This window comes from Petaurus breviceps, unplaced genomic scaffold, assembly GCF_028583685.1.
Source record: "Petaurus breviceps papuanus isolate PSGF00001 unplaced genomic scaffold, PetGlider_PUasm1.0 90919, whole genome shotgun sequence".
In the NCBI taxonomy this organism is placed as follows: Eukaryota; Metazoa; Chordata; class Mammalia; order Diprotodontia; family Petauridae; genus Petaurus; species Petaurus breviceps.
In genome coordinates, this window is record NW_027187378.1 from 34006602 (window position 1) to 34034109 (window position 27508).

A 27508-nucleotide genomic window follows, 5' to 3' on the forward strand; every position below is an offset into this window, starting at 1 on the left:
GAAGAATGAAACTAAGGACAATAAATACTTGCACAAAAGGGGGAAAGAAGAGTGGGAAAGCAGGTGGCCCAAAACCAGTCCTTCTAAGCAATGATATGAATGGTCTTTATAGAAACAATTAATGTACAGAGAGAGACCAACTTTCCTTTCAATGTCAGGGCTCTCCCTGAGTGATAAAGTAGGTATAGAAATTCTATGGCCTGCCATTCCATGAACTGGTGTGGTTTTTTTGTTTGTTTGTTTGGTTTTGTTTTTTAATGAATTTACCAAGATTAGTTTTTACCATCTTTTAGGGCTGTTGTTTAGGATGAATTTCAGCTAAAAAGAAAGGTGTCTTTTTTTTTCTAAAGAAAGTAGGATTTCTGCTGGGAAAATAGCTGCAATCTGCAGATGAAGGCAAACCAAATTTAAAAGGATTGGTGCTGGCCCAATATATGTATATATACACCAGCAAAAGGGCTGGGGGTGAGACATAGAGGGAAGGAGTCAATATAGCTGACTTGTTAAAACAGGGATCACAAATAGCAGGAAATGCCATCTGATCTAATGTTTCATATGTTATTTTGCACCAGAAATTGTCTCTCTCCCAGAGAAACAGAAGTGTAGAAAGGCAGTGATGAGAAAACATTTGAAGCATATTAGAGAGTGTGTGTTTTATAAAATAAAGATGAATATGAATGAAATCTTGAAAAAAATTTTTTTTTACCCCGGGCTGTGAATTTCTCTAGAAAATCTGTGTCCTTATGTCATAATCAAAGAGAAAGCTAAAAATGTAGTTCCCAAGAGGACATATGGTAAATCTCAAGTTCTCCTTAGCCCCTAGCCCCTCAAGGGATCTCTGTGGGGCCTCTACGTGGCTGTCCCTAGTGCAGTGGTGTCTTTAGTAAAATGTTCCTGAGTTTTGGAGGGAGTACATATTCTGATTCACAGGGCAGGATCCCCTCACTGTCTACAAAGAATAAGTAGGATCAGAAACACACATTTAGTGCTTTAAGACAAAGCAGGTAGTTTTTGACAAAAAGTGTGACAAATTCTTCCAGTTCTGAGTGATTAAGACCCACCATGCAAAGCTAAGCTAAAACTCCATTTAACTGAAATCTCATAATCTAAGTTTAAGCTTGGTCTGACTTAAATGACACAGGATCACAGGTCTTAGAGGCAAATGGGACCTTATAGACCTATAAGTCCAATTCCCTCGTTTTACAGATGGGGAAACTGATACACAGGGAAGTCAAGGTCTTGACTAGGGTCACAAGGCTAGAAGGAAGTCTGAGGCAGTATTTGAACTCAAGTCTTTCTAACTCTTTTCCATTTCCCTATTGAGCATGCCCTGATAGCTCTAATCAGACGAGAGTTAAAACATGGTTAGTGTTTAGCTATAAAACATCTATAATGGAAATGTTGCATACACATATAAAATATCATTAAAACTATTAAGAACAAGGTTTATTCTACCCAACCAAAAAAGGGTAAGCTGGAATTCTCTTGCAATTCAATTTTCTGATCAATCATATTATTTTCTAATTTGAAACTAAGTATATACAATTAAAGACAACTTTTCATTAAAATAAATTGGGAAATAAACTGTATGCAAATAAGATTTGAAAAAGCAACAGGTCATCAGAGTGTAGTGTGAAAGGTGAAATGAGATTTGTTTATTACTCTTCAGGTGGTCAGAGGTGACTTGTATACAATAGGCCTTTTTTTCTGTGCCCCTTCTTTAATTACCGTTTCACAGAAAATTCTATTTTTACCTTTTGTAAGTAAAGCACTGTTCCCTTCAGTACAGCATAAAAGGTCTTCCACCCTCGCTTTCCTCTTGGAGCTAAAAAGAAAACAAAATAAATGGGAAAAATCTTACTTGAAGTCAGTTGGCATTTTAGAAAGACAATTAACATCGTTAGCATTTCTCTGTTCAATGTGGTGATTATGATTCAAAGTGCACCATTTGCTGCTGGAGACAAAATAAACCCCCCACATGGTGGATGAGAAACTGACTTAAAGAATCTTTATTTTTCAAAGACAACATTCCAGGGCACAGCAAAAGCTGCTGGGGAAAGAGATTTGGCATAGTCATTTGAGACAGAACTTTGTCCATTATTGGGAGGTGACCAGAGAAAAACAGAAAGGAGAAATAACCAAAGAGAGATGTTAAACATCTCCTAGATGGACAGGTCACAAGCCTTTTTGCAGTATCTGAACCCTTTGCTGTAGCTTTTTGTCATCTTTTCCTAAATGCTTAAGGCTTAGAATGAACCCAGTTCAGAGCTGTAGTTTTACAGCTATATGGGACTCTAGCTGTAGTCCAACCTCGGCTTTTTTAATTTTTTTTAAGTTTTATGAATAAAAACAAGTTTTATTGATGCCTTGTGTTTTTTCCCTACCGTTGTTCCCTTGCAGACTTTTCTCCCCCACTGAATCTTCCCTTGTGATAAAGGAAACACTGCCAAAAACAAAAAACAAAACAAAGCAAAAAAACCCGACAACCTTTGTGTGGGTCTCTCATCATTCTAGCAAAAGGAATAAGGTGTTTTACCATCTGAAATATTTCAACAAACAAAAAAGAACAAGTCTGGCAGAAAAATCTTTTAAAAATGATTTTGTTGTCCTTTAGTAATAGCTGACCAAAAATAATATTTTCAGATCAACTTTATTTTCAATCCATTATTAATACTATTTTCATCTAATAGTTCCATTAATAATGACAATAATAATAATTTTATTTTATTTGGACCTGTGATTTGACAGGGATAGGGCCAGAACCTGTGCATTTATTGATTAAAAGGAACTCCAGGGTGAGGAAATTCCTTCTACTGATACAAGCTGGTACCTTCTCTGCCACTTGGATTTAACCAATAAACATTTATTCCCTAGAATAGTGCCTACTATGTGCCAGGAACTGTGCTAAGAAGTCTAGAATCTTAGAAAGCTGCCTGGCTTCCCTGGCTTCCTTTGAGTCTCAACTAAAATTCAAATTCTATCCTCCATCTCAGTGATTTCCCTCTGACAATACCTTCAATTTATCCTGTATGGAGTTTGTCTGTAAAGAAGTGTTTTCATGTGGTCTCCTCCAGGCTGTAAGCTCCTTGACAGCAAGGACTGCATTGCTTTAGGTTTGTTTTTGAATTTTCTTTGTATCTCCAATGTTTAGCACAGTTCCTGGCCCTAAGGAATGCTAGCTGGCTGACCAAGAGCCAGGAGGTTAAGTGATAAGCCACCATCACTATATGTCAGAGGAGAGGGGTGATATTCTCAATTGCAGAAACTCTACCGAAGCAGATCTCTGTACTTTATAGTCTTACAGAGTTTTCTAGGGAAATTAGAGGTTTAGTGAAGTGTCCTTGGTACCACAGCTAATATGGCATGGGATCCTAGGGCCAGAGGAGACCCAGAGGTCATGGACTCCAACCCAAAGGTTAAGGTGCTCACAAAAGGTAACATAGGTAGTATGTGGCAGGGCTAGTATCTGAATCTAGGTTCTCTGATACTTGTTGGAGGCAAGAATTTGAACTCAGGTCTTAAAAACAAGACTAACCCTCTCTCCACTAGGCTATATCATGCATCAATTACCATGATATTATAAGCAACAGCATTACAAAGGCATTTACGAAGAAAACAGCAATTTTCTTTTCTTTTTTTTTGAGGTAATTAAGGTTAAGTGACTTGCCCAGAGTCACTGAGGCTAGTAAGTATCTGAGGCTAGATTTGAACTCAGGTCTTCCTGACTCCAAGACTGTTGCTCTATCGACTGAGTCACCAGTTGACCCAAATAAACAAATTTCAAAACAAAGTTCTAAAGTTCTTATTAAAAATAAGCAATCACATAAACCTCATAAATGAATAAATCCCAACAAGTGTTCTAGAATTGGGAACAATGTCAGATATAACAGTTCCCTTTGTAAGATGCTTCACAACTTTAATTGTCCCTTTCACTTACTTACACTAGAGGGGATAGGGGAAGTTTCAATTGATCACATTTCCATTTAAGAAACTCAAGAGTTTTGTTTTGAAATCCATTCTTCTTTGTTTGTTTATTTGTAATTTTGCAGAACCATGGAAACCAACTTTTAAAATTTAGTAGCTTAAAACACATTGGGCATCACGATCATAAGAAAATAACACAAATCGGAGATAATAATAATTGTAATAGCTAAAAGAGCACTTTAGAGTTTACAAATTGCTTTGTTCACAACAAGCCTGAGACAAAGCCGATTTTAAAATTATCAGCTCCCTTTGAAAAACGAGGGAAAATGAAATGCAGATGAATCACATGATTTTCCTACAGTCACACAACTAAGAGAGACAAAGCAGGCCTCCAAACCCAAGCGTTCCAACTCCAAAGCCACTAGATACCAACCCTACCCTGACTGCCTCCCAAGCTGTTGCCATATGTGCCTTTCTTCTGTACATGGGATGTATACAAGAGTTGAGTTTGTGGATGCTTGTCTAAAAGTTTGAAACTCAAGTCTTGGTTTTTGGCACTGTATCTTAGCTAATCAAGTTCCCTTATTTTATTCATTTTTAAATAATGGTTACTGATACAAAAATCAATATTTATAGTAAAATAAAGCCCCCCAAATATGAAGACTAGGGGATTTGGGTTCAAATCTTGTCTCTTGTTCTTACTATTTCCTTTGTGACCTCAGGCAATTTATTTTACCTCTCCAAGCCTCAGATCTATCATCAGTAAAATGAAGGGCTTGAGGTGGATGGCTTCTGAAACCTCTTCCAGTTCTAGATATGTGCCCCCAGACTAACAATAATATTATACAATAAGGTGGTAGCACCTCTGTCACTAGCATATTTAATGACTGAAATAAGGACTACAAATTAAATTAAAAATAAAATAAAATTTTTTAAAAAGAAAGAAGAACCAAAGTTTTGGGTTCAAATGATATATTTGGACCCAATCTCTGATAGGTCTATTAATATAGGTTGCAGAAGTATTTAACATTAGGTCTATATTTAAGTTATTTTAAAAAGATAAAGACCTAACAAATGTACTGAATTTAGAAAAGCCTTTAGTGACCACATATCCCTTACTCAATATCAGAGAATTCATGGTGAAGAGAAGCCATGAAAATGAAATGTATGCAGAAAAATCTCAGGTAGTGGTGGACTACCTCATTAGTTGAACCTTGAATCCCTTCTAAATCAATGATCCTGTTATCAAGGTGAATTGCATCTAGAAAAAATGTAGCCTATTTATATCTGCTTGGTCAGCTTATCTAAGAGTGCCAAAAAAGGTGTACTTATCCCTTATTCTAAATTCTAAAATTCATACTCTAGACAGATTTTGTGAATGTCAAAAAAAAAAAAATCCTATATTCAGATTGGGAAGAAACCATAGAAATATAGTAACTGCTTCATTTGAAGTTCAACTCTTACTCTACACAGACTAATTCATAAAAGGAGAAATGATGCAAAGTCCTTTAGGGATCATAGCTTTATAGCTGGAAGGGACCTCATAGGCAATATAACCCAACCCTCTTGATTTTAGAGACAAGGAAACTGAATGAGTTAACATACATATAAAAAGTGTTTTGTAAACCCTAAATGTTGTAAAATGTTAGCTATTATTATTAGGTAATTTAATACATTTGTAGAATGGACTTCTCCTCAGCTGAATTCATGTACCATTCACCACTGATGAAGATGGATTCAGGGTACATGTCATTATTAATTCCTTCATAGCTACATCAAAGATCTATGGGAAGAGAACTCAGAAGAATACAGGTTCTCTTGCTATGGATATTTGGTAAGTATAATGGTTGGCAGCTTAAAAAATACAGAATTAAAATTGTCCATTCTTCCACCTTCATACTTATGTGCCAAACAATATTTTCCAGAAGTTCTAGATGTATTAAAACTTCAGTTTGGAAACAAAAAGATAATTTCTTTCTTGGCTTACAAAAGTTCTTGGAGATTGTCCAACATAATAGCACATATTACAATAAAAAACCTATAGTTTATTAAAAACTAGATATTTTTTGGAATTTTATCAGAATTTGTTACTTTTTAATGATAATCCTTTATAACATGTATAGTGCTTTAATTTTCAAAATACTTTAATGCTCATTATCTCATTTAGTATGTTGGGATTATAGGTTTGGAGTTGGAAAGGATATTAAAGGCCATTTAGTTCAATGTCTCCTCATTCCATTTTACAGATGAGGAAATTCATGCCCAAGGAATTGTTTTCACTTCACCCCATGGGTTCTCACAACTCTCTCAAGTAGAATATAAACTCCCTGAGGACAGGGAGCTTTGCTAGCTGTGTCTTTGTATCCTCTGTGCCTAGGACAGTGTCATACATATAATAGGAACTAAAAAAAATCTTACTGAAATGGTAAAGAAGGTAGAATAATGTCATTCCCATTTTACAGATAAGGAAACTAAAATAAAGATTTTAAAGTAATTTGCTCACATCCAAATGGCAAATTATCGATAGAGACTAGACAAGGATCCAGGTCTTTGGACTTTATGTCTCTTTTTGTATAAATTGGCTGAGTAGTTATCACTTATTCTTATGTTTATGTCAAATGTGAAGCTATATTTAACATGGACTTTGCTGTGACCAAAAAGAAAGCTTTAAAAAAAAATCCTAGCCAAAACACAATTGTCAAGTCTCCTCTCATTGGGTACTCAGGCATTCTGGGCTTAGAGAATCATGTGTATGTCCGTCTTCTTTATAGCACACAGATGCTCATTTCAGTACCACGCTGAGCTATCCACCTGTCGAAAAGGAATCAAAACATTTGCTCTGTGGGCCTTTGGAGGAAGTAAAAACCATCCCTTTTTGTTGGCACACAATCTCAGTACCTGCTGCTAAAGCATATACGTACCCAGCAGAAGGTAATAGGCAGAAGGAGAGAAATACATTGTTAAATGTGTCTGAATAAATCTTTCCTTGACTATGACTGTGCTCTTGCAAGAAATGTCAAATCAGAACTTCAAAGTGAAGGTAACAATATAAAATGCAATCATTTTACAGTGAAAAATATTCCTTACATTACAACAAAGTAGAAATGGAGACAACATGATGGAAAGAAAGGAGTATTGCATGAGGAGACAGGAAACCTGGGATCCAGCCCCATAGTCACCCCTTGCTAGGTATGTGATCTCTGGCAAATCAATGAACCTGCCTGATTTACCTGATAACCTTGAAGGTTGTTCTGGAGTAAGATATATCATTTTATGTGTCAGGATTCTATGACCTCCAGCACAAGCATTCCCAAGAGAAGAGGAAAAGTACTGTTGTCATGTATTCAGCTATCACTAAGTTTGTGAGTGAGATGCATCATCACCACCAAATTCATCCATCTTATCTATGTCTAAGACCTCAGGCAGTTTATAGCACAGCCTAGCACAGCACCTTTCTCTAGGTGAACAACAGAGGGGAATACGGAGATATGAGAGAGCTGAGTGGGAATAATAGATCTCCAGAACTACAATGCTATAACAGGAAAAGGTCTAACTGGATTCTCCCCACTCCCTTCTTCAGGTATTGTCAGCTCCGTAATGGACCACAGAAGAATATTAGCCAAGAGGTTCAATTCATTGATAATGGTAACAGTGCTGGAGAAAAGCTGATACTTTCACCAGAGCTACTGGCAGCAGATGCTACCTCTCCCCTCTAACAGTTCAATTATCATGCCTTCCATATTATGATTTTAACTTTTCACTTTTCCATCTACAGCTTTCCTTGGTTTGAACTCCAAGGAACATGATGCTCACACAATGGGTACCCCCCTGGTCCATCCCCTCTCTCTTCCCAGCTGCCATGTTTGTATTGTCTTCTCCCATTAGACTGTAAACATCTTGAGGACAGGGACTGTTTTTCTTTTTCTTCTTTGTATCCTTAGTGCTTAGCACTGTGCCTGGCATGCAACTTAAATGTTTCTTGAACCAAATTGAATTATTCTTTGAGTTCTTTCAAAGTCTGAACTCAAAATTGAAGCTTCCTCTGTTTTAAGCATTTCAGCTTTGCAAAAAAAAAAATGTCAGTAAGACTCAAATATGACAGATACAAAATTCGAAGATTTTTCCTACAGGAAATGTAATCCTTAAAATCATAGTCTTCACCTCAATTGAGTCAACAGATATTAAATAGGCACTATGGGATCAATTCTGTGCAGACACTTGCCTATGGGCAGAAGAATAGAAGCTATAGTCTCTATTCTCAAGGTGCTTATAGTCAAGTTGTGCAAGACAGTTTTTGTGACAAGGCAGAAAATACAAGGCAGCATATGATAAGGTGTAAGACTGTATGAGACACAGATCATTCCAGAATGGAATGCAGAGAAGGGAGAGATGGTGTTGGGTAAAAATGTCAGAAGGGGCTTCATATATGCTAGCTAGACTTTTTATCCTCTCTTTAGTTTTTAAAATTGTACAAACAAAAGTTTTCATCACATCTATTTGTATTTTGATACAACTACCTGAAACCAGAAGCACAACTCCCTAGTCCTGTGTTCACAAACTGGCGTTTCCCAAAGTGAAGTGTTTATTCTTTTGTCCATAATAAGACAAGTCTACATTCACCAACACTCAAGAAGGCTTCATTAATGAAACAATAAAAAGATCACATCATATTAAAAGAATCCTAAGATATAGGTCATGAAGTTAGTGTTTGTGAGGTTCTAAGTGAATTAATAATAATATACATTTCCTTTTGTAACCGTAAAGGAGTCCAGTCCTTAAAGGAAGTCAGTAGGCGAAGAGGAAGGAGAGCATTGCAGGCATGGGGGACAACCAGAGAAAATGTCTGAAGCCAAGAGATAAAGTGTCTTGTTCATGGAACAGCCAAGAGGCCAATACCACTGGATTGAAGAGTATGTGTTGGGTATGACTGGAAAGGTAGGAGGGGGCTAGGTTATGAAGGACTTGCTCTTTTCATTCAGTAAATATTTATTATTACTTCTGGGTCTCTGCACTAAGCATTGAATGAAGCAGGGGAAATTGTGCAAAAAAAAAAAATCCCTTCCCTCCCTATCTTGCAGGGTTATTGTGGGGATCGAACGAAATAATACTGGGAAACAGTATGGCAGGGTGGATAGAGTGCTAGACTTGCAGTTATGGAGCTCTGGGTTCAAATCTCATCTGTCACTTATTATCTGTGTGGTCAATGACAAGTCCCATAAATTCTCAAAGCTTCAAGTTCATGGTCTAGTGAAAAGAAACATAGATGTTTAGCTCCAAGTCCTAATCACCTGGACAGCTGCAATAACCCCTTAACTAGATTCTTTTCTCGACAATCCATCCTTCAGAGAGCTACCAAAGTGATTTCCTAAAGCGCAAGTCTGACTTCCCACTCAATAAACTCAAGTAGCTCCATATTACCTTGAAGATCAAATAGAATTTCTTTTGTTTGAAACTTAAAGTTCTTCACAACGTGGCCCCCAAACTATCCTTCTGGACTTAATACACTTTTCTACCTTCTCTTCTTTCTGTGATCTAGCCACATAGACTTTGTTTTGGTTCCAAATTCATAAAACTCCAACCACAATCTCTTTATTTCTACTGGCTGCCCTCCATGCCTGGAATTCCACTTCTTTTTCACTTCTGTTTCTTAAAATCCCTGGTTTCCTTCAGGATTCAGCTCACTGTGGAGCAAGGTGGGTCAGGGTAGACTTCATGATGAAGTTGTACTACAATTAAGTTTAAATAATACTGAAATGATAACAATAAAGACTTCATGATGAAGTTGTAGTACAATTAAGTTTAAATAATACGGAAATGATAACAATAACTGATGTTTACATAAGGCTTTAATATCTGAAAAGTACTTAACAGACATTATCCCATTTGAACCTAACAATAACCCTGTGAGATAAGTACTAATTGAATTACCCCTATTTTAAATATGAGGAAATTGTCCCAGAAAAGTGATTAACCCACATTCACCTAATTAAATTGGTCAACAAGGTGGTGCAGTGAAGAGAGCTCATGGTCTCATCTTCCCTAGTTCAAATCTGGCTTCATGGGGCGGCCAGGTGGCTCAGCGAGTAAGAGCACCGGCTTCAGTGTCGGGATGACCTGGGGATCAAATCTGGGCTCAGATACTTAGCACCACACCCAGAAATAACTGGCCGTGTAACCTTGAGCAAGTTACTTAACTCCAAATGCTTAAAAAAAAATAGAAAAAAAAATCTGGCCTCAGATACTTACTATCTGGGTGACCCTGGGTAAGTCACTTAACCCTGTTTGCCTCAGTTTCTTCACCTATAAAATGAGCTGGAGAAGGAAATGGCAAACCATTACAGTTATCTTTGCCAAGAAAACCATAAATGGGGTCACAAAGAGTAAGACCCAACTGAAATGACAAATACCACATAACTCATAAGAACTAAAGGTGAGAGATAAACCCCAGTTTTCTTGAGCCACCAAGTCCAACCTTCTTCACTATATGAGCCAGCTTCTTCTCAAGAGAACTGATAGTTTTCAGGAAATCAGAAATGAGACAGGATAGTCTTTCACCCTATGTGATGGAGAGGCTATTCATTTGAGGCAAGTGATGCCTCAACAAAGGATTATAAAATAATATTTATGACTAGCATTTATATAATGCTTTATAGTTTGCAAAATGCTGCACAAAGGTTATCTCATTATATAATAAAAGGAATAACTGAGATTATAAAGATACTGATATTCCCTGGGATGTTAGATGTGGGTAGTAATGGTGAGGAGAGAATTGGAGTAAGACCAATAGGGAAGAATCATGACATGTTCATTCAAAATAAGCATTTATTAAGTTCTACTACATAGAAGAAAACTAAGCATCCTCTCACTGATCCAATTTCAGGTCTTAAAAAGGGTAGTCTTATATCTCTGTGTCACTGGGGTAGAGAATAACTGAATTGTCTCTGCACTTTAATGGAGCACAGCTGTTGATTGGCTTCATCTGACTGCAGATGGCTTGGTCATATAATATTTGCTGGATGAACAAGGGGGAGCTCAGAAAGCAACAAACCTTGGCCTTGGACCATTTGCCTCCATGTACGCTGGTGCATAAGGCTGAAATTCATCAGGTACAAATTGGAATTGGGTTTAAAAAAAGATTTTACAATTAAAATTTAGGTGACATATAGTTAGATAATAAAAAGATCTGAGAATCTTAGTAGATCCCATTATGAGTCACTAGTGTGATGTGGTAAACAAAGACCTAACATGATCTTGGACTTCATTTAGAGATTCAGGAGCTCCAGAAAGAAGGAGGTGAATGTCCCAGTGTTCTCTACACTGACCAGACCACTTTTGGAGTATTTTTTAAGTTCTAGGTGTCAGTTTGGGGGGTAGACTGGTAAGCTAAAGGAAGTCCACTTCAGGGCAACCAGAGTAGTGAGGGGCTTAAGACCACGGTACATGAGGCTTGAAGTTTCTCACCATGCCCAGAGAAAAGTAGATTCTTCAGATGCCTGTCTTCAAGTGTGAACTAAGATTGTCCTGTGGAAGAGGGATTAGATCTGTTCTTTTTGGCCCCACAGGGCAGAACTCCAGGTGCAAAGAACCTTTAAATTAAAACCTTCTAAAAGTGCAATATGTTACCTTGGAAAGTAGCTGGTTTTTCCCCACTGGAGGGCTTGAAGAAAAAGAAGAATGGCTATTTGTTGGGTTTGATAGAATAAGTACTTCTTTCACGTATGACTTGGTCTAAGTGGCCTCTGAGACCCATTGCAAGTCTAAAATACTGTGATTTTGTACTGACTTTTACTGTGGTCACCACCCACCTTGCTTCTCTGGAATGTCTTTGGGGAGCTTATCACTATGGGTCTGTAGGAAGGAATTGTAGAACCTGCTTTTAAGTGGCAATCTGAACATTTTGATCTCCAAAACGAAATCACTTGCTCATCTCTATCCATGCAATGCTTCTGTGACAACCTTACTACAGGGGTGGTATTCTCATTCCCTGCTGCTGGGTCAGAAATCAGAACTCTGAAACACTTTTTGGAATACCTGAGTAATTACTTAATGGTTAATGTCTACATAATTCATAGCCTGCAAGTGAAAAACCAAATTCTTTCAGATCTAAGCAAATGAAAACGCAAATCGTCTTAGCATCTGCTCAAATGAGAACTTGGCAGCTTCAGAAAAGTTGCAGTCTTTGGTTCTCTTGGCAACTCTGGGGTTTTACATTCAATTCCTTTTATCATCCTATATCCACCCAAGTCCTTAGAGCTCACTTGAAGAAATCCATTTAGCAATTTACTAAGTCAGGACAAGGAATACTTTCTTGGGTTTAATGATAACTTGACTTCATTAGAGAACTTATGGAGTTCAGGATTAGAGATAAGGGAATAGATTTTCTTTACCCTGCTCCTTTTCTCTTGAAAGGGACTGGTAATAAATTATACTTAAGTATATGGTGATAGGTTAGAAAGGATCAATGGACCCATTGCAGCAGGGAAAATCCCACTTATTTTTAATCTCTCCAAAGGTACTAACTTCAGACAAGATTTAGAGCTTATATAGCCAAACTCATTTTCAATTTCTTTGTATCTATACTTATGATAGATTTTGTTTAAGAAAAGTAAGTGGCTTTCTAATTTCATTCAAATGGATGACTATTTTCCAACTCCATGATTTCCTCTTATCTTTTGAGTACTCCTCCTTCTCTGAGGCAGAGAGTAGAGTAGAAACCTGGTTTAAGGCTGGACTCCTCCATTTACTTATATGACTTTGGATAAATCATTTCCTTTCTCTGGGTCTCAGTTTGCTCATGTAATAGAAGGAAATTGGAGTTAAAGTCTCTAAGGTCCCTATCTCCAACATTCTGTGATTCTGTCCTCTACCCTAATTACTATATCTGATTTTTTCACACAAGGTTCATATGGAAAAACATAGCAAATGCTTCATTCCTTCATTTTCTTATGATGCAGATGATTCAAAGTGCATTCCTTCAGTGTTCCCAAAACATCTTTAAATTAATGTAAAATGATAAAAATTACCTATTTTTTCCCCAAATAGTAGAAAAATTCAGCAAAGCTATATTCACTGGGGAATGGCTAATGAGAAAGAAATACTGCTTTCAGTCATAGCCTGAAGGCTAACAATTTGGGACCTGTCAGGCCTGGAAGGAAGGAACTGTGGGAATGGGACCCTTCCATGCAAAACAACTTGTTTTCAATTTCTCAGCATAAATGAAGAAAGACAACCCCAAGGATAATGAAGTTCCAACAGTGTAGTACATTCCAAAGTAAATCCCACACTCTGCTTGAAAATGGAAACAAAGATGTCATCAGCATCAGCTTTCCTGTAGTGGTATAATTGGGTCATATCTACACTGAGCTTAAAAATGTATGAGTTTTTTTACATCATGAAGCTACCAGAACCAGTTGCTTTGTTTCACTGGTGACAGCAACTAAAAATTTAGCAAAATTTTAAGTTTTTCTAACAGTATAATAAAGCACAAGTTAACCGGAGTGAAAGGTCTTTTAGTTATACATCATATGGACAGTTGCAGACAAATTCAAGCAGATAATCTTTCTATTCTACATCTAGAGCAAGAAGAGGTTAGATAAATTAATGGATAATAAATTCACAGACTAGTAGAGACCTAATGTTGAGAATGAGATTGTGGTAGACAACTATTGAATTCTCCCTGCCCAATCTTTTCTTGGCTCCCACCATCAGAGAGAGTCTACCTGGTTGGATGAGCCACTGGTCTGACCAAATCAATATGGCGTTACTTGAATTCTTCTGTGGCAAGAGAACAACGGTCGAAACTGTGGATACTACAAAAGTTTAAAGGAAGACAGTCTTGATGTGAAACAGCTCTTCATCTGAAACTCAAGGGGCACAGAAAAGGGAGTAGAAGACTATCTTTTCTATTTTGTATTTTGCAATCCACAAGAGGCAATGTGGCACAGTGGACAGAAAGGTGATCTCTAAGCCAGGAAGAACAAAGCTTAAAAGTCCCACCTCTCACATATACTGGCTGTGTGACCCTCAACAAGTCACTTGACCTATTCTCAGAGCTGACCCAGCCAACTCTCCAAGAATATAAGTTGAAAATAAGATGCCCACTTACACTGGCAGAAAAAATTCCCAAGAGATACCTACAATTCCAGTTAAAAAAAAAAATCAACAGCCACTTAGTATTATCTTGCATCATTGCCTCTTTTTGAAAAAAAAATCAAACAATTTTGAAAATGATAAAATATTTAGTAAATCTTTACAATATTTCCTGTGAAGACACAGAGAGGTCAGGTATTATGATCTCTATTTTTACAAAAGGGAAACAAATCAGCCATTCCTGCCATTGGCCAAATGATAACTCTGGTTGTCTCAGGTTCTTTCCAGAGAAACATACTGTGTGCATTTAGAAAACTGGGGAAGATGAGAATCAGGGAAGGATCAAGAGACATAAGGCTAGTCGCAGTATAAGCTAGGTCAAAGGTATGCATAATTTAGTAACTTTGGGGGTGCAATTCCAAATTTTTTTCCACAGTGTCTTCTCTAGGCCAACTCACAGCTCCACTGACATCACATTAGTGTGCCTGTTTCCCTGCAGCCTCTCCAACATCTGCTCTCTTCCTTTTTGTTATCATTGTCTGTTGGGTATGAAGTAGACCCTGAGAGTGGCCTTAATTTGCATTTCTCTATCAGGGATTTGGGGCATTTTTTCATATGGTTAATGACAGCTTGGATTTTTTAAATTACAAATTTTTTTTTTTTTTAAGAGTGGGATAAGAGGAGTGGCTAGGTGATGCAGTGAATAGAGCACTGGTTCTGGAGTCAGGAAGACCTGAGTTCAAATCCGGCCTCAGGCACTTAACACTCACTAGCCATGTGACCTTGGGCAAGTCGCTTAACCTCAATCGCCCTGCCCTGCCCCCTCCAAAAAGGGCAAAGAAACTAACAACCTAGATATTTTCGGGGCGACTAGGTGTTGCAGTGAGTAGAGTGCTGGCCCTGGAGTCAGGAGGACCTGGGTTTAGATCCGGCCTCAGACACTTAGCACACACATACACACAAACCTAGTAGCTGTGTAACCTTGGGCAAGTTACTTAACCCCAACTACCCTCCAAAAAAAACCAAAAAGAGTGGGATAAGACCTGTGCAAATTTGTGAGTAGCAGAGAAGTCAGCAAAAAGAGAAAGAGTGAATCAGAGGGTGAAATCATTGGGAAAATGGGCCTGACCTTGAACAGACATGTCAAAGACTTAAAAAAAAAACCATCAGATAAAGTCATTAAGCACATAGTTTCTGAACCTATCATGGTAATTAATAAATGGACTGAGAACATTACTAAAGTTATATGGTAACTAAGTCTAGTCTCTGAGTTAAACTACTCAGTCTGATAGATACTAATATTTATATTCATAAGTCAGATATGATGGAAAAAGATGGATGTTTAGGGAACTACTCTTTGAGTTAAAACTTCTACTCAGCCTGATATACACTAATATTAATGTTAATAAGTCAGATATGATGGAAAAAGACTGATGTTTAGTATTAAGGTGTGTGAAACACTTAAACATCAAAGCAGAGAAGAAACAAGCATAACAGAAAAAGAGAACTTTTTATAGTCTGTTTTCTGATACAGCAAGGGGCAAACTATGGAAGATTTTGACCAAGCATAAAGGAGAAGAAAGGCCCAGTGACAGCCTGTGATGTCACCTGAGGACCAGCTGACATAAGGATAGAAAGGTTCATAACTTATTATGTTAGCTAGAGGCTAAATTTGTCAACTATAGAAATAAAAACAACAACAACAATAATAATAGAGCTGTGTAGATTTGTTTATAGAAGAGAGAGATTTATGAGAGTGATTCAAGATCGTATCAGTGCTATCAGACCTTCCAGAAAAGGTTGTCCTGAAGACATTTGGAATTCTCAAGGAAGATTATAAAAGAGAAATTGCAATATATCACCTGTGGGTTCCAAAAACTTAGCACGTAGAAAAACATAGTTTGGTGGCCAAAGTTACATAGCAGAATCAATTACCAAGTATTTAAGTGTCTACTATTAACCAAGAACTAAGCTAAGCACTCACTAGGGGGCCAAGTATAAAGCCCCTCACTAGAAATACAGAACTCCAAATATTCCAGAGAATTCAACAATTAAACATTACTGGAAGACCATCACCAATGAAACCGTTGGCTCCAACTGTCTGGATGTTACGTTGATCCATAAAAACTAAATAATTCTAACAGATGTCACTATTATCAAACACTCAATTTCTGAACTATGAGGAATGAAGTTTTCATATCTGAGACACCTGGTTAAAAAAAAAAAATCAAAACCACATGGGAATGGAATGAAGTACAAACCATTCGCACCATCCTTTCTGTCCCAATAATGCTCCATCAGAGGCTTTTATTCACTCACTCTTCCTACCCCCCCCAAAGGGTTATCTTATTCACCTCAGCAATAATAGTCTGCACAACATTAAACAAAAGAATATTAGGATGGAGCCTAGTACCATGAACACTTCTGTCTGAAATCCATACAAATAAGATGAGATGAATACCAGAATAACAACAACAGCTGATATTTATCTATTTGATCCAGACCTATGATTTCATTGGCTTAGGGAATTCTTGGTATGAGAACTCCCTCCATGACATAGATGTATAATCCCACAGTGATTTATTTATTTATTTTTTTGCTTTTGGGAGGGCAGTCAGGGTTAAGTGACTTGCCCAAGGTCACACAGCTAGTTTTTGTGTTAAGTGTCTGAGGCTGAATTTGAACTCAGGTCCTCCTGACTCCAGGGCCGGTGCCCCTTCCATAGTGATCTATAATTTAAGAGAGCTGCCTGGGGGAAGCAAGAGGATAAATGATTTCCTCACAGTCATTTTATATCAGAAGTGGAGACTGACCCCAGGACTTCCTGACTCCAAGGCTGGTCTTTTATTCATCATACTAGGGGTGGGCTGACTACTGCAGTAGGTCACATCTGACCCACTGTCTATTTTTATGCTACTTAAGATCTTAGAAGGTTTTGGTTTTTTTTAATATAATAAATATAATCCAACATAATATTACATATTGTGTCATAATGTATAATATTATGATATATAACATGTTATTATATCATAATATATTATATATCACAATATATTATGCTATATGTTATTATATTATTATATAATAGGATATAAAATATGATATAATATATTATTATATCATATAATAAATATAATTCAATATAATAAACTCAAAGGGTCAGATTTGGACCTTAGGATATACCCTTTGCAAAGTAGTTTACCACATGGTCTCTCAATTCACACTTACATATAATTTTAAAGCTTGTAAAGCATCTTCAATATACCATGTCATATAAGCCTCACAATGACACTATAAGGAATGCTAGGTAGCACTTATATAGTGATTTATGATTTGCAAATATCATAACATTTTATCCTTAAATTATCCTTAAATAAGTTAATTTTATCCTGCAACATCCAAATTGTTCAAATAAATGCCACCAACAATTCCAGGAGTTAAGCGCTATTATCATCCCAATTTTACAGATGAGGAAACTGAAGCAAACAAATCCTCTACACAAGGATCACACTGCTAGTAAGTTTCTGAGACTGGATTTGAACTCAGGCTTTCCTGACTCCAGATCCAAGCACTCCATCCACTATATCACCTAGGTGTGCTATCATTATCATTATATTAATAGCTATTCTAATAATTAATAATATACTTTATTATAATAATAAATATTATGTGTTCATTTTAATTATGCTTAATAAATTATAATATATTTTATTCATACTTTATTAGTAGTAACATGCGATTATTGCTGTTGTTATTATCTCCATTTTATAGAGAAGGAGACTAATACAAGGGTAAAGTAGATTGCCCAGGGTCACACAACTAGCAAGTATCAAAATATAAGAGTTCAACGCTATTTCTGGACTCCGAGTGCAGGACCTCCAGACAATTAATTCTATTTGGCACCAATGTTCTCTACTAAAGTGGGAAGGGAATGTGATTTGCCTTCATAGAGAAAATACACATCATTTCAAAATCAAACATCCTTGAAATATCAAAGAAAAGAAAACAGGAGACCAAGGAAGGAGATGACAGAATTAAATATTAAAATTAGGCTCCAGATGCACAGTTAAAGAAAAACTACTGGAAAAAGGAATAGGAACTTCATGTTCTAAAACCAGCTTGGACCAAATAATGGTTCCACAGAGAACACCAATTCTGAGCACTTTTCCATTTTTGCTGGTCCCATGCCTTGTATACAGATGTTTATAGGGTGACAGCAGATTGTAGTGGGATGTCTAATAAAATATGGAGAAGTCAGGAAAGCTGTGTGTTAGTCCCAGTTTAGAGGACAACTCTTTCCTTCACTGTACCTCAGTCTCATCATCTGTAAAGGCCAGATGAGCTCTAAAGACCCAATCTAAAATACTATTAATCCTGTGATTATGAAGCTGATTAGAATTTTTCTCCTCCCTTCATCTAAAAATAGCTTTTCTATAAACTAACATAATGCGATGCTTTGGTGGCCACCCACTCATTAGCAGGCCCCTTTTCTTCTTCTACAAAGCAAGAGGAAGTAGATAAAGGAGAAAAATCTCCAACATCCAAATTATTCAAAGAAATGCCACATTTTCCTAAGTCTTCAGTAACTAGCTAAGTAAGTGGGGTCCTGGGCCCCAGAATAGGGTTGTTTTTATTTTACCTTGATTTTCTAGATTCATTTATTCAAAATATATTTAATGATCATTTTCATTATGTAGAACATTGTCTCAGAAACTGGAAGAAATATGATTTAATGGTCCTCGTCCTAGTAAAGTTCACAGGCCAATAGGAGAATAAGACAGATAAATATAATAATTATGTATGTTAGAATCAAAATTATAAGTGAGAGGTGAGATATTTTTACCAAATATGGAGATCAAGGAAGGCTTCAAAAAAGAGGCAGAATGTAAGCTGGGTTTTAAATGGGTAGGAATTCCTGGGTAGGAATTCAACAGGAGATGAGGGGAAAGGAGGCCATTCCAATCAAAGGAAACAGCATGTGCAAAGGCTTGGAGGTAGGAGACTACTGGGAGACAAGGTAGTCTGAACTTAGGGTTTCACTGAAGATTTCTGAGCAGAGGAATAACATGGCTAGATCTATGCAGGACAAAGATTATTCCAACAGATGCATGAAATCTGCACTGAAGAAAAGACAGAATGGAGGTGGGATGACCTTGAAATGGTAAGAAAGAGATACTCTTGGGATGATCCTAGTATACCCACCACACCACGTGAAAAAGCAGTTAAATGGTAAAAGCCTCATTGTGGTTCAAAGAGTAATAATTTCTGTTTCAAACAGTAATAATGTACTTTTTGTATCTTTTTTTTTAATCTTCCAATTTTACATTTTGAAAAATGAGTGACTGCAGAATTAGATGAGCAGACATTGGAGTTTTTGTCACCATGACAAAACATTGTATTAACACAATTCCTTCAATTTTCTAATCTTTTATAATCAACAAAAAAAGAAAAAAATCAAAGTCAAAAACATAATCATATTTTGTATGTACTCTACAGCCTGAATTTTTGTTAAAGGGCAATTCAAACAAACCACTGTCCCTATAAAGCCCTAAGAGGTTTTATAAAGCCAAAGAATTAGAAACAATGTGAACAGAACATCTAACTCCTTAGTTGCTTCCCATACCCTTCCCCTTCTAAGTTGGGTCAATTATCTTTTATTCATGAAACACACTGTATATCTATACTTAATAAAGAAAGGGAAAGAAACAAACCTTTACTAAGAGCATTGTGCTATGCACTTTACAAACATCACATCTGACACTGGCGATAACCCTAAGGGGGAAAAGCTACATTACTTCCATCTTACAGCAGAGGAAACTGAGTCAGATAGCAGTTAAATGACTAGCCTGGTCATACAATTAGTATGCGTCTGAGGCTGATTTAAGCTCAGGTTCTCCTGACTTTAGGCACAGTGCTCTATCTACTTCACCACCTATCTACGGCCAAGACCACAAACTTGGCAACATGACCACACTTAATTAAAAGTGCATAACACTATACAACAGAGGCAGTAAGGGGTTTGTGACATGGTTGGAAAACCTGAGTTGGAGTCAAAGCCCCCTATACCTATTAGATATGTGACCCCGTGAAAATCCCTTTGTCGTTGAGAGGCAGTGAGTGTAGCGTCATAAAAACTCTGGATCTGAAAGCAATGGAGCCTTGGATTCACATCCTGCCACTGACTCTTAACAAGCTATATGACCATGGGCAAGGAAGTGTATTTCTGAATCTTAGTGTCTTCATCTGTAAAATGAGGATAATACCTCATTCAGTGTGGTTGTGAGGATCTAATGTGATTAATGTATTTGTAAAGCAGTATGTAAATGTCCATTATTATCACTGTTACTACTATTGTTGACAATAAATGTTATTTTGCACTCTGTAAAAAATGATTTAAGTGAATATGCTGGTACACAGACAGCACTGAGTGCCTTTTTTTCACTTATCCTCTGTATTTCTTGGAATAATTTCTCAGTGAGATCATGAGCTGGGTAAGACACAGAACTCTGAATTCCATTTTTGAGTCACTCAAATCATCAGTGAGGTTGTCAACCATAAACATAATTTCACGTTAGCTTCATTTTAGGAGACTATATAGTTTGGGTGATTTATTTTGAACTTCATAAAATAAGCGAATAGTCTTATAACATAGCAAAAGATAAACCATTTTTCATAATTATGTACAAACTTGTGTGTTGTACTTGTGAGCATTATTCTGCTTTTGTTTTCAATGGGCTGGTTGTTTTTTGGAGGAGGATGAGCAATCATGACTCATAATATATGAATCCATAATTGAAAGGGAAGTCAAGTCAACTGGCATTTATTAAGCACCTACTATAAGCCAGGCACCGGGCTGAGCAAAGAAGATATAAAACAGCCCCTGTTCTCACTCAAGGAGCTCACTGTCCAATGTCAAAAAACAACATGCAAACAGCTATATACAAGGAGAGAAACTTAAGATTAAGGAGGACTGGGAAAGACTTCTTGCAGAACAAAGATTAAAGGAAAGTTTTACAAACGTTTTACAATTTAGCTCAGCTATAAACCAGGAAAACTTGATATAGGAAAAATAAAAGTGATATACTGTACTATGAGCCTAAAGAACAGAAAATACATAGAGGGAGATTTCACATGTGACACAGGCTGAAGAGGGAAGTAATTTCCACAGCTTTTTAAGATTTATAAAATGCTTAACATATATTAGCTCATTTAGTCTCAAAATAACTACATCTCTAGCCTCATCTGAATATGAAAGTGAGACTGAGGGAGGCGTTAAGGGATTTGCAAGGGTCACCGCTAGCTAGGAATTGTGAGAAAGAAAGCCAAACTCTTCCTGATTTCAAGACCAGTCCTCTATTCATTATTTACATGCTGGTCACTGAAATGTCTTCAAGGAGAAACTGTATGACAATTTGACAGGAATATAAAAGGCATCAATACTTCAGGTAGGGATTAGACTAGATGAACTCTGACATCCTAACTATACCACTCTATGACTCTACAATATGCTGTAAAATTAGGTGAATCCCAAACTGGATGAATATCCAGACTTCAAAAATTCTTCTTTTGTTTCTTTTTTAGGTCCAGACATTTCAACGTCAGCTTGGTCTCCAGTGGAAAATTTGAGGCATCTCTGCTTGACCCTGTGTTGGTTTCATTAATGATGGACACAGGGGCTGACATGACATGCTTATCAAATTAAAAGATGCACAGAACTAGGAAGGATGGCTAACACACCAGATAATGGAGTCAGACTCCAAAAAGATTCTGACAAACTAGAAAACCGGACTTAATCAAATAAGAGGAAATTTAATAATGACAGATATAAAATATTATGCTTGGATTAAAAAACATCAAAATTTCAAGTAAAAGCTGAAGGAGACACAACTACATAGTAGTCTATCTAAAAAAAAAAGTCTGTTTTGGGGGGTGATTTTGAACTAAAAGCTCCTAGGCTCAATGGTTATTAGATTTGGAAGGGACCTGAGAGTCATCTAGAAGAAATTGAGGCTAAGGGGTGGTAAATGAGAAATTTCCAAAGTAGAATGGGCTATCTTCGGAAGAGGTGGGATGCCTTCACTTGAGGTCTTCAAGTCAAAACTCAATGATCACTTGCCAGGTATGTTGTAAGGGGATTTTCTTCAGATGTGATTTAGACTAGATGTCCTCTGAGGTTCCTTATCACACTGAGATTGTATCTTTTCTTCCTCTCTACCTTTCAGGTTTCCTGTCTACAAAATATGAATAACAATAATTGTACTTCCTACTTTATGGAACTGCAGTAAACTGCAAAGCCACATTTAGTGGCCTGTTAATCTAATTATATAAAAATTAAGCTTTCATCCACTGGACTCCATGGAAGCAATATAAAAAATTAAAAGTAAAATGTTTACTTTAACTGTTAATTGGATACTAAGGGAAACCACAAAGGGAAAATGACCTTACAGGAAAACAGAAATTATTTTTAAAAATCAGGGAGTGAAAGATGACATAAATCTCTTCTCAGAACTTATATAAAAGTTTAAATTTGCTGAGCACAGGTTTTTAGGTAATGAGCGAATGAAAACCTATGGTTTAAGGGTACCTGTCAAAAAGACCATTGCTTTGGAATAGATTAATTCTCTTAGGCAGTTTGACTATACTGAAGAGAAGTATGGTTTTCAAAGTAATCACAAAAGGCATGAAAAACTGAATTTTAAAACTCAGAATACCTTACAGACATGTAGAAATCTGAAGGTAAGTAATCGTAATTACTAGGCGTCATCAGTGTCCTAAGACTCAGGCCTGTTCAGGGACAAATTCTCCTATACCTAGCTGGAAACAACAGAACCCCAATGGATGTAAAAGCTTAGCCCTGGACCAGCATTTCAAACCAAATCACTTGCCCTAACATTCAGCTACTTTCCTATAAATGTAAAATGGAGAAAGAAAAGCTAGAATTCTAGTTTAAAATAACTGCTATGGTTTTACCTCAATTTTTTTTTTTTTGGTTAAAGTGAATTTTCTAGCTGAGGAAGACAACTGTCTTGTGATAAAACCCCATTCTACTTTTATTATCTCTTAATTATAGTGTCAGTGTTCCCAATGTTATACAATAGCTAAGAATTGTGTCGGCATTCCCATTATAAGGCCTATTTTAAGCAATTTGTGACTCATAACATCAGCAGTCTCAAATGTGACATGTAGGTCTAAATTTTCAAAACCTTCTTTGACAGGTGAGTGTGTGAAACCTGAGAAATTAGTTACCCACCAAACCCAGCCAGAGACACAATCAAGTGCTTGTCTGTATATCAAACTTGGTGAAAAGAAGCAAGGGTAAATAGCTATTTCAAGGTCAGTGAAGCTATATACATATATGCATAAAGGTGTATATACACAGACACATACAACTATGTAGTTATAAAGTTATATAGTAATATATTGAGCTTAAATATTTTCTCAACTTTACAAACCAAAGTGATCTCAAAACATGGACTGATTATAAAACTGCATAAAACCAAACAAGCTTCATGCAATTATAAAAATCATTTTTCTATTTCAAATTATAACTCGGGCAGACTAATATGATTTAAATACTAATTTCAAGTGGTAATTTAATACAAGAAAAATATAAAAATTGATTTTTAGTCAGTCAACAAACTTATATTCAGTGCCCATTATGTATGAGTCAGTCATTTTGCTAAGCACTGAGGATACAAAGACAGGTAAAAGGTAGTCCCTGCTCTAACGCAGTACATAGTCCAATGGGAGAGACAAAATGCAAACATCTATGTATAAACATTAGGCATCTAGGTGGTGAAGGACATAGAGAACTGGACCTGGAGTCAGAGCTCAAATCTGGCCTCAGATACTTATTAACTATGTTAAATCTGGGCAGGTCACAACTCCAATTGCCCAAAAAATGGAAAAAAAAAAAAAAGGGATTGGGAAAGGCTTCTTAGAGAGGGTGGAATTTCAGCTGGGCATTGAAGAAAGCCAGGGAAGTAAGGAGGAAAAAATGAGAAGGGAGAACATTCCAGGCATGGAAGCTAAGAGTTGGAAATCAAAAATATCTTGTTCAAGGAACAGTAAGAAGGCTGATGTAAATAGATCAAAGACTGATGAGAGGAAGGTATAAGATGCAAGAAGACTGGAAAGGCAAAAAGTCGACAGGTTACAGGGGGCTCTAAACACCAAAGAGAGGATCTGATATTTGATCCTGAAAGTCAAAGTAAGCCACTGGAGTTTACTAAGTTGGGGTGAGATGGGGGTGGGAGGCAGATATGAAGACATGGTTGGAGCTTAGCTTTAGAAAAATCACTTGGGCAGCTGAGTGGAGAATGGGAGAGACTTAAGGCAGGCAGACCCACCAGCAGGCTACTGTAATGGTCCACTGAAGGCCTGAACCAGAGCAGTGTCAAGAGAAGAGAAAGGGATGTATTGAGAGATGCTGCAAATGTGAAATCAATAAGCCTTGGCAACACAGATTAGATATGAAGGCTGAGAGATGGTGAGGATTTGAGGATGACTTGACCACAAGAATAGTGGTACCCTTGACAGAAACAGGGAAGTTAGGAAGAGCAGAGCGTATCGGGGCAAAGAGAACAAGTTTAGTCTTGGTTACAATGAATTTAAGATGTCTATGTGGCAAGCAGCTTGAGATGTCCCAACAGACAGCTGGAGATGGAAGACTGGGGGTTGGATGAGTATTTTTGAGAGTCATCAGTGATGATAAATGAATCATGGGAGCTCGTGAAATCACTAAGTAAAGTAGTACAGAAGGAGAAGAGGGCCCAGGAGAGAGCCCTGCAGGACAGTTAGGGTGAGCAGGCATGACCTGGATGAGGGAATACAACAAAAGAGACTGAGAAGGAGCAGTTACAGGTAGCAGGAGAACCAAGAGAGTAGTATCCTAAAAATCTCGAGAAAAGAGAGGTGAAGAGGTTGACTGAGGGTGACAGAAGATGCAGAGAGGTCAAGAAGGATGAGGATTGAGAAAAGGCCATTGGGTATGGCATTTAAGTGGTTGCTAATAACTTTGGAGAGAAGTTTGCATTGAATGATGAGGTCAGAAGCCAGCCTGTAGAGATATATGACTATTATCATTTTGAGTCAAAAGGAATGCCTTTCAAAGTCCCAGCAACTTATGGATTTAAGTTTCTCACTGATGACAGTGGTAATGATGGCATCACCTAGACCTTGATAGGTTTGTTTTGATTTTTTTTAACCACCCTCCCCCAACTGAGGTACAACTCTAGGTTTGAAAATTTCCCCAATGTTGCAAAGTCTTTAATTTACAGTCTTAAGATAGTTGCCTGTGGAACTTAAATGTTAAGGGATCTAATCATCAATCACACACTGGCCAAAAGTACTTATTTAGCACCTACTATGTGCAAAGCATTGTTAGGTGCTGGGGATGCAACTGTAGAGAATGAAATAATCCTTACACATAATGGTCCTTTGTGTCTGAAACAGGAATTTAATCCAGGTCTTTCTAAATTCAAAGTCACCTGTGTCTTCACTGATCCATACTGCTTCTCAATAACAGTGTAAAGGGTATTGATTAGAGGGATTTCTAATTAATGATCAATAATGATTCCAGATAGCCAACAATGACAAATAATGCTCCTTACCTCCTAATAAAAGAGCTGATGAACTAATATGCAGAATGATATACACATTTTTAAACATGCCAAAAAGGAAATTTTTCTTGAAGGTATTCTCTCACCACAGAGTATGGGGGAAAAATTAATGATCAATAATTGAAAATAATAGAACAATTAAAAAAATAGGAAGCTCCTCAAGGGAAGTTACTGTCTTGCTTTTGTATTTGTATCTCCAGTGCATAGAAAACACAAAATAGGCACTTAAAAATGCCTTTTCAATTAAAAAACCAAACTAAAAAAGCATATGGCATGGTGAAAAGCGCAATAAACTGGGAATTAGGATGCCTAGGTTCCAGCTCCCATTCTGTTACTTGCCAAGTGACTTTGGACAAGTCATTGTCCCTCTCTAGGGCTCAGTCTTTTCATTTACAAAATGAATAGGTTGGATCAGATGATTGCTAAGATCAGGCTCAGTTTAGAGGCACTATAATGTTAATGATTTTCAGATAACTTCACCACGTTTTCTAATTATACCTAAACACAGATGTTTCTAGGGGTGGATCTTTACAATGGAATGAAATTTTACCTAAATAAAATTTTGATTGAATTAATTTTTCCCAGGCCATTAATTACTCTCCACAGAATGAATTTGCCAGGCTTGCAGCTTTCTTAACTCTTTAAGGGCGATAGATACCATGCTACATATTTGGTTATATGTGTGCTAGACAGACAGACAGAAAGATATGCCTCTTTGCAGATTTATTGAAATCTAAAGTTCTGAGAACCATTTACAGCCACTCAAAATTAGAAGGACTATTAGCTCCAATTTGAGCTGAGCAGATTAAACAAACTGCTTTCAGAGTAGAAACTACTTCTACTATTTTTCTTTGCCTTTCAGAGTAATCAAGGCAAAGTTCTTAAAATCTGAATGCCTCATTACAAGAACCTTATAATGATTTTATGGTTTTGCTGGCAATGCTTATCCAAAGTCAGAGGTAATCTTACATTTGAATTGCTGATAGTTCATTTCCAAAGTGTGCTGACAATTCATTGGATTTTGAACAGATTTAAATCATTTTCTAAATGTATTCAGGCCCCACCTGGCCAGTAAGATACAGGAGGCCAGTACAATTTGTGTATAATCAATTTATATCAGAGCTGCTCCCTTAAAGCCAGGTCCCTCCTCATACACTAAAAATATATGTTATCCCCTAAATAAAAATTAAAACAAGTAAAATCAGCTGTCTGAGGTCTCGAGTTGGTGTGTTTATCTATTTCAAGCTTCTGGTCTAAAAACGAATTGCTTAATATTCTTTGTTCAATTGAATATTAATTTTTTCTTAAAGTGGACATTAATACAGAAACTTTTCATCCATCACACAACATACCACATTACATTTCACACAAATGTGATGTGCTTCCAAGTTAACTTTAAAAATAAAATATCAACTTAATAATTGAACTGGTATAGTCATTTTGCGAACAGGAGAGAAAAGCAGATGAATTAGTTGATAAGGAATAAAGAGTTGATTAGCAGACAGATTTTCAGCTTATTCATCTACCCCGTTGCAACAGGAATATAAAATAGGTATCCCTGGCAACAATAACAGTGAGGTCAGAAAGACATTTGCCAAGCAACTAACCAGAGTGTTTCATAAAGGCTTATGGATGCTAGCTGTTAATCTCTATGGCTTTGCATGAGGAAGAGCGTGTAGTTGGGCTATTACAGCATCCTCTTCCCCCCCCTTCAGATTTTAATATTCTGCATAATTTCTGGCATTACTATTAGTTTTTTTCTATAGGTTTCAAATTTCTATTCTGTTCTCAACATAACTGTTTACTACCTAGGAACAGAAACTTTATGAGAGCAAGACTCTTCTCTAATAGAGTGTATTTCCTTATTAATACAC

General features: G+C 36.9%; 1 protein-coding gene across 10 annotated transcripts in view; it reads right to left on the reverse strand.

Annotated features, from left to right (window-relative positions):
• Positions 1-27508, reverse strand: part of PSD3 (pleckstrin and Sec7 domain containing 3) — an 804858-nt gene that overhangs the window by 113174 nt on the left and 664176 nt on the right. For all 10 annotated transcript variants that reach the window (XM_069075744.1, XM_069075743.1, XM_069075746.1 and 7 more), the window contains one exon: positions 1755-1825. In XM_069075744.1, the coding sequence (XP_068931845.1) occupies positions 1755-1825 (71 nt within the window). The remainder of the gene's footprint in view (positions 1-1754; positions 1826-27508) is intronic.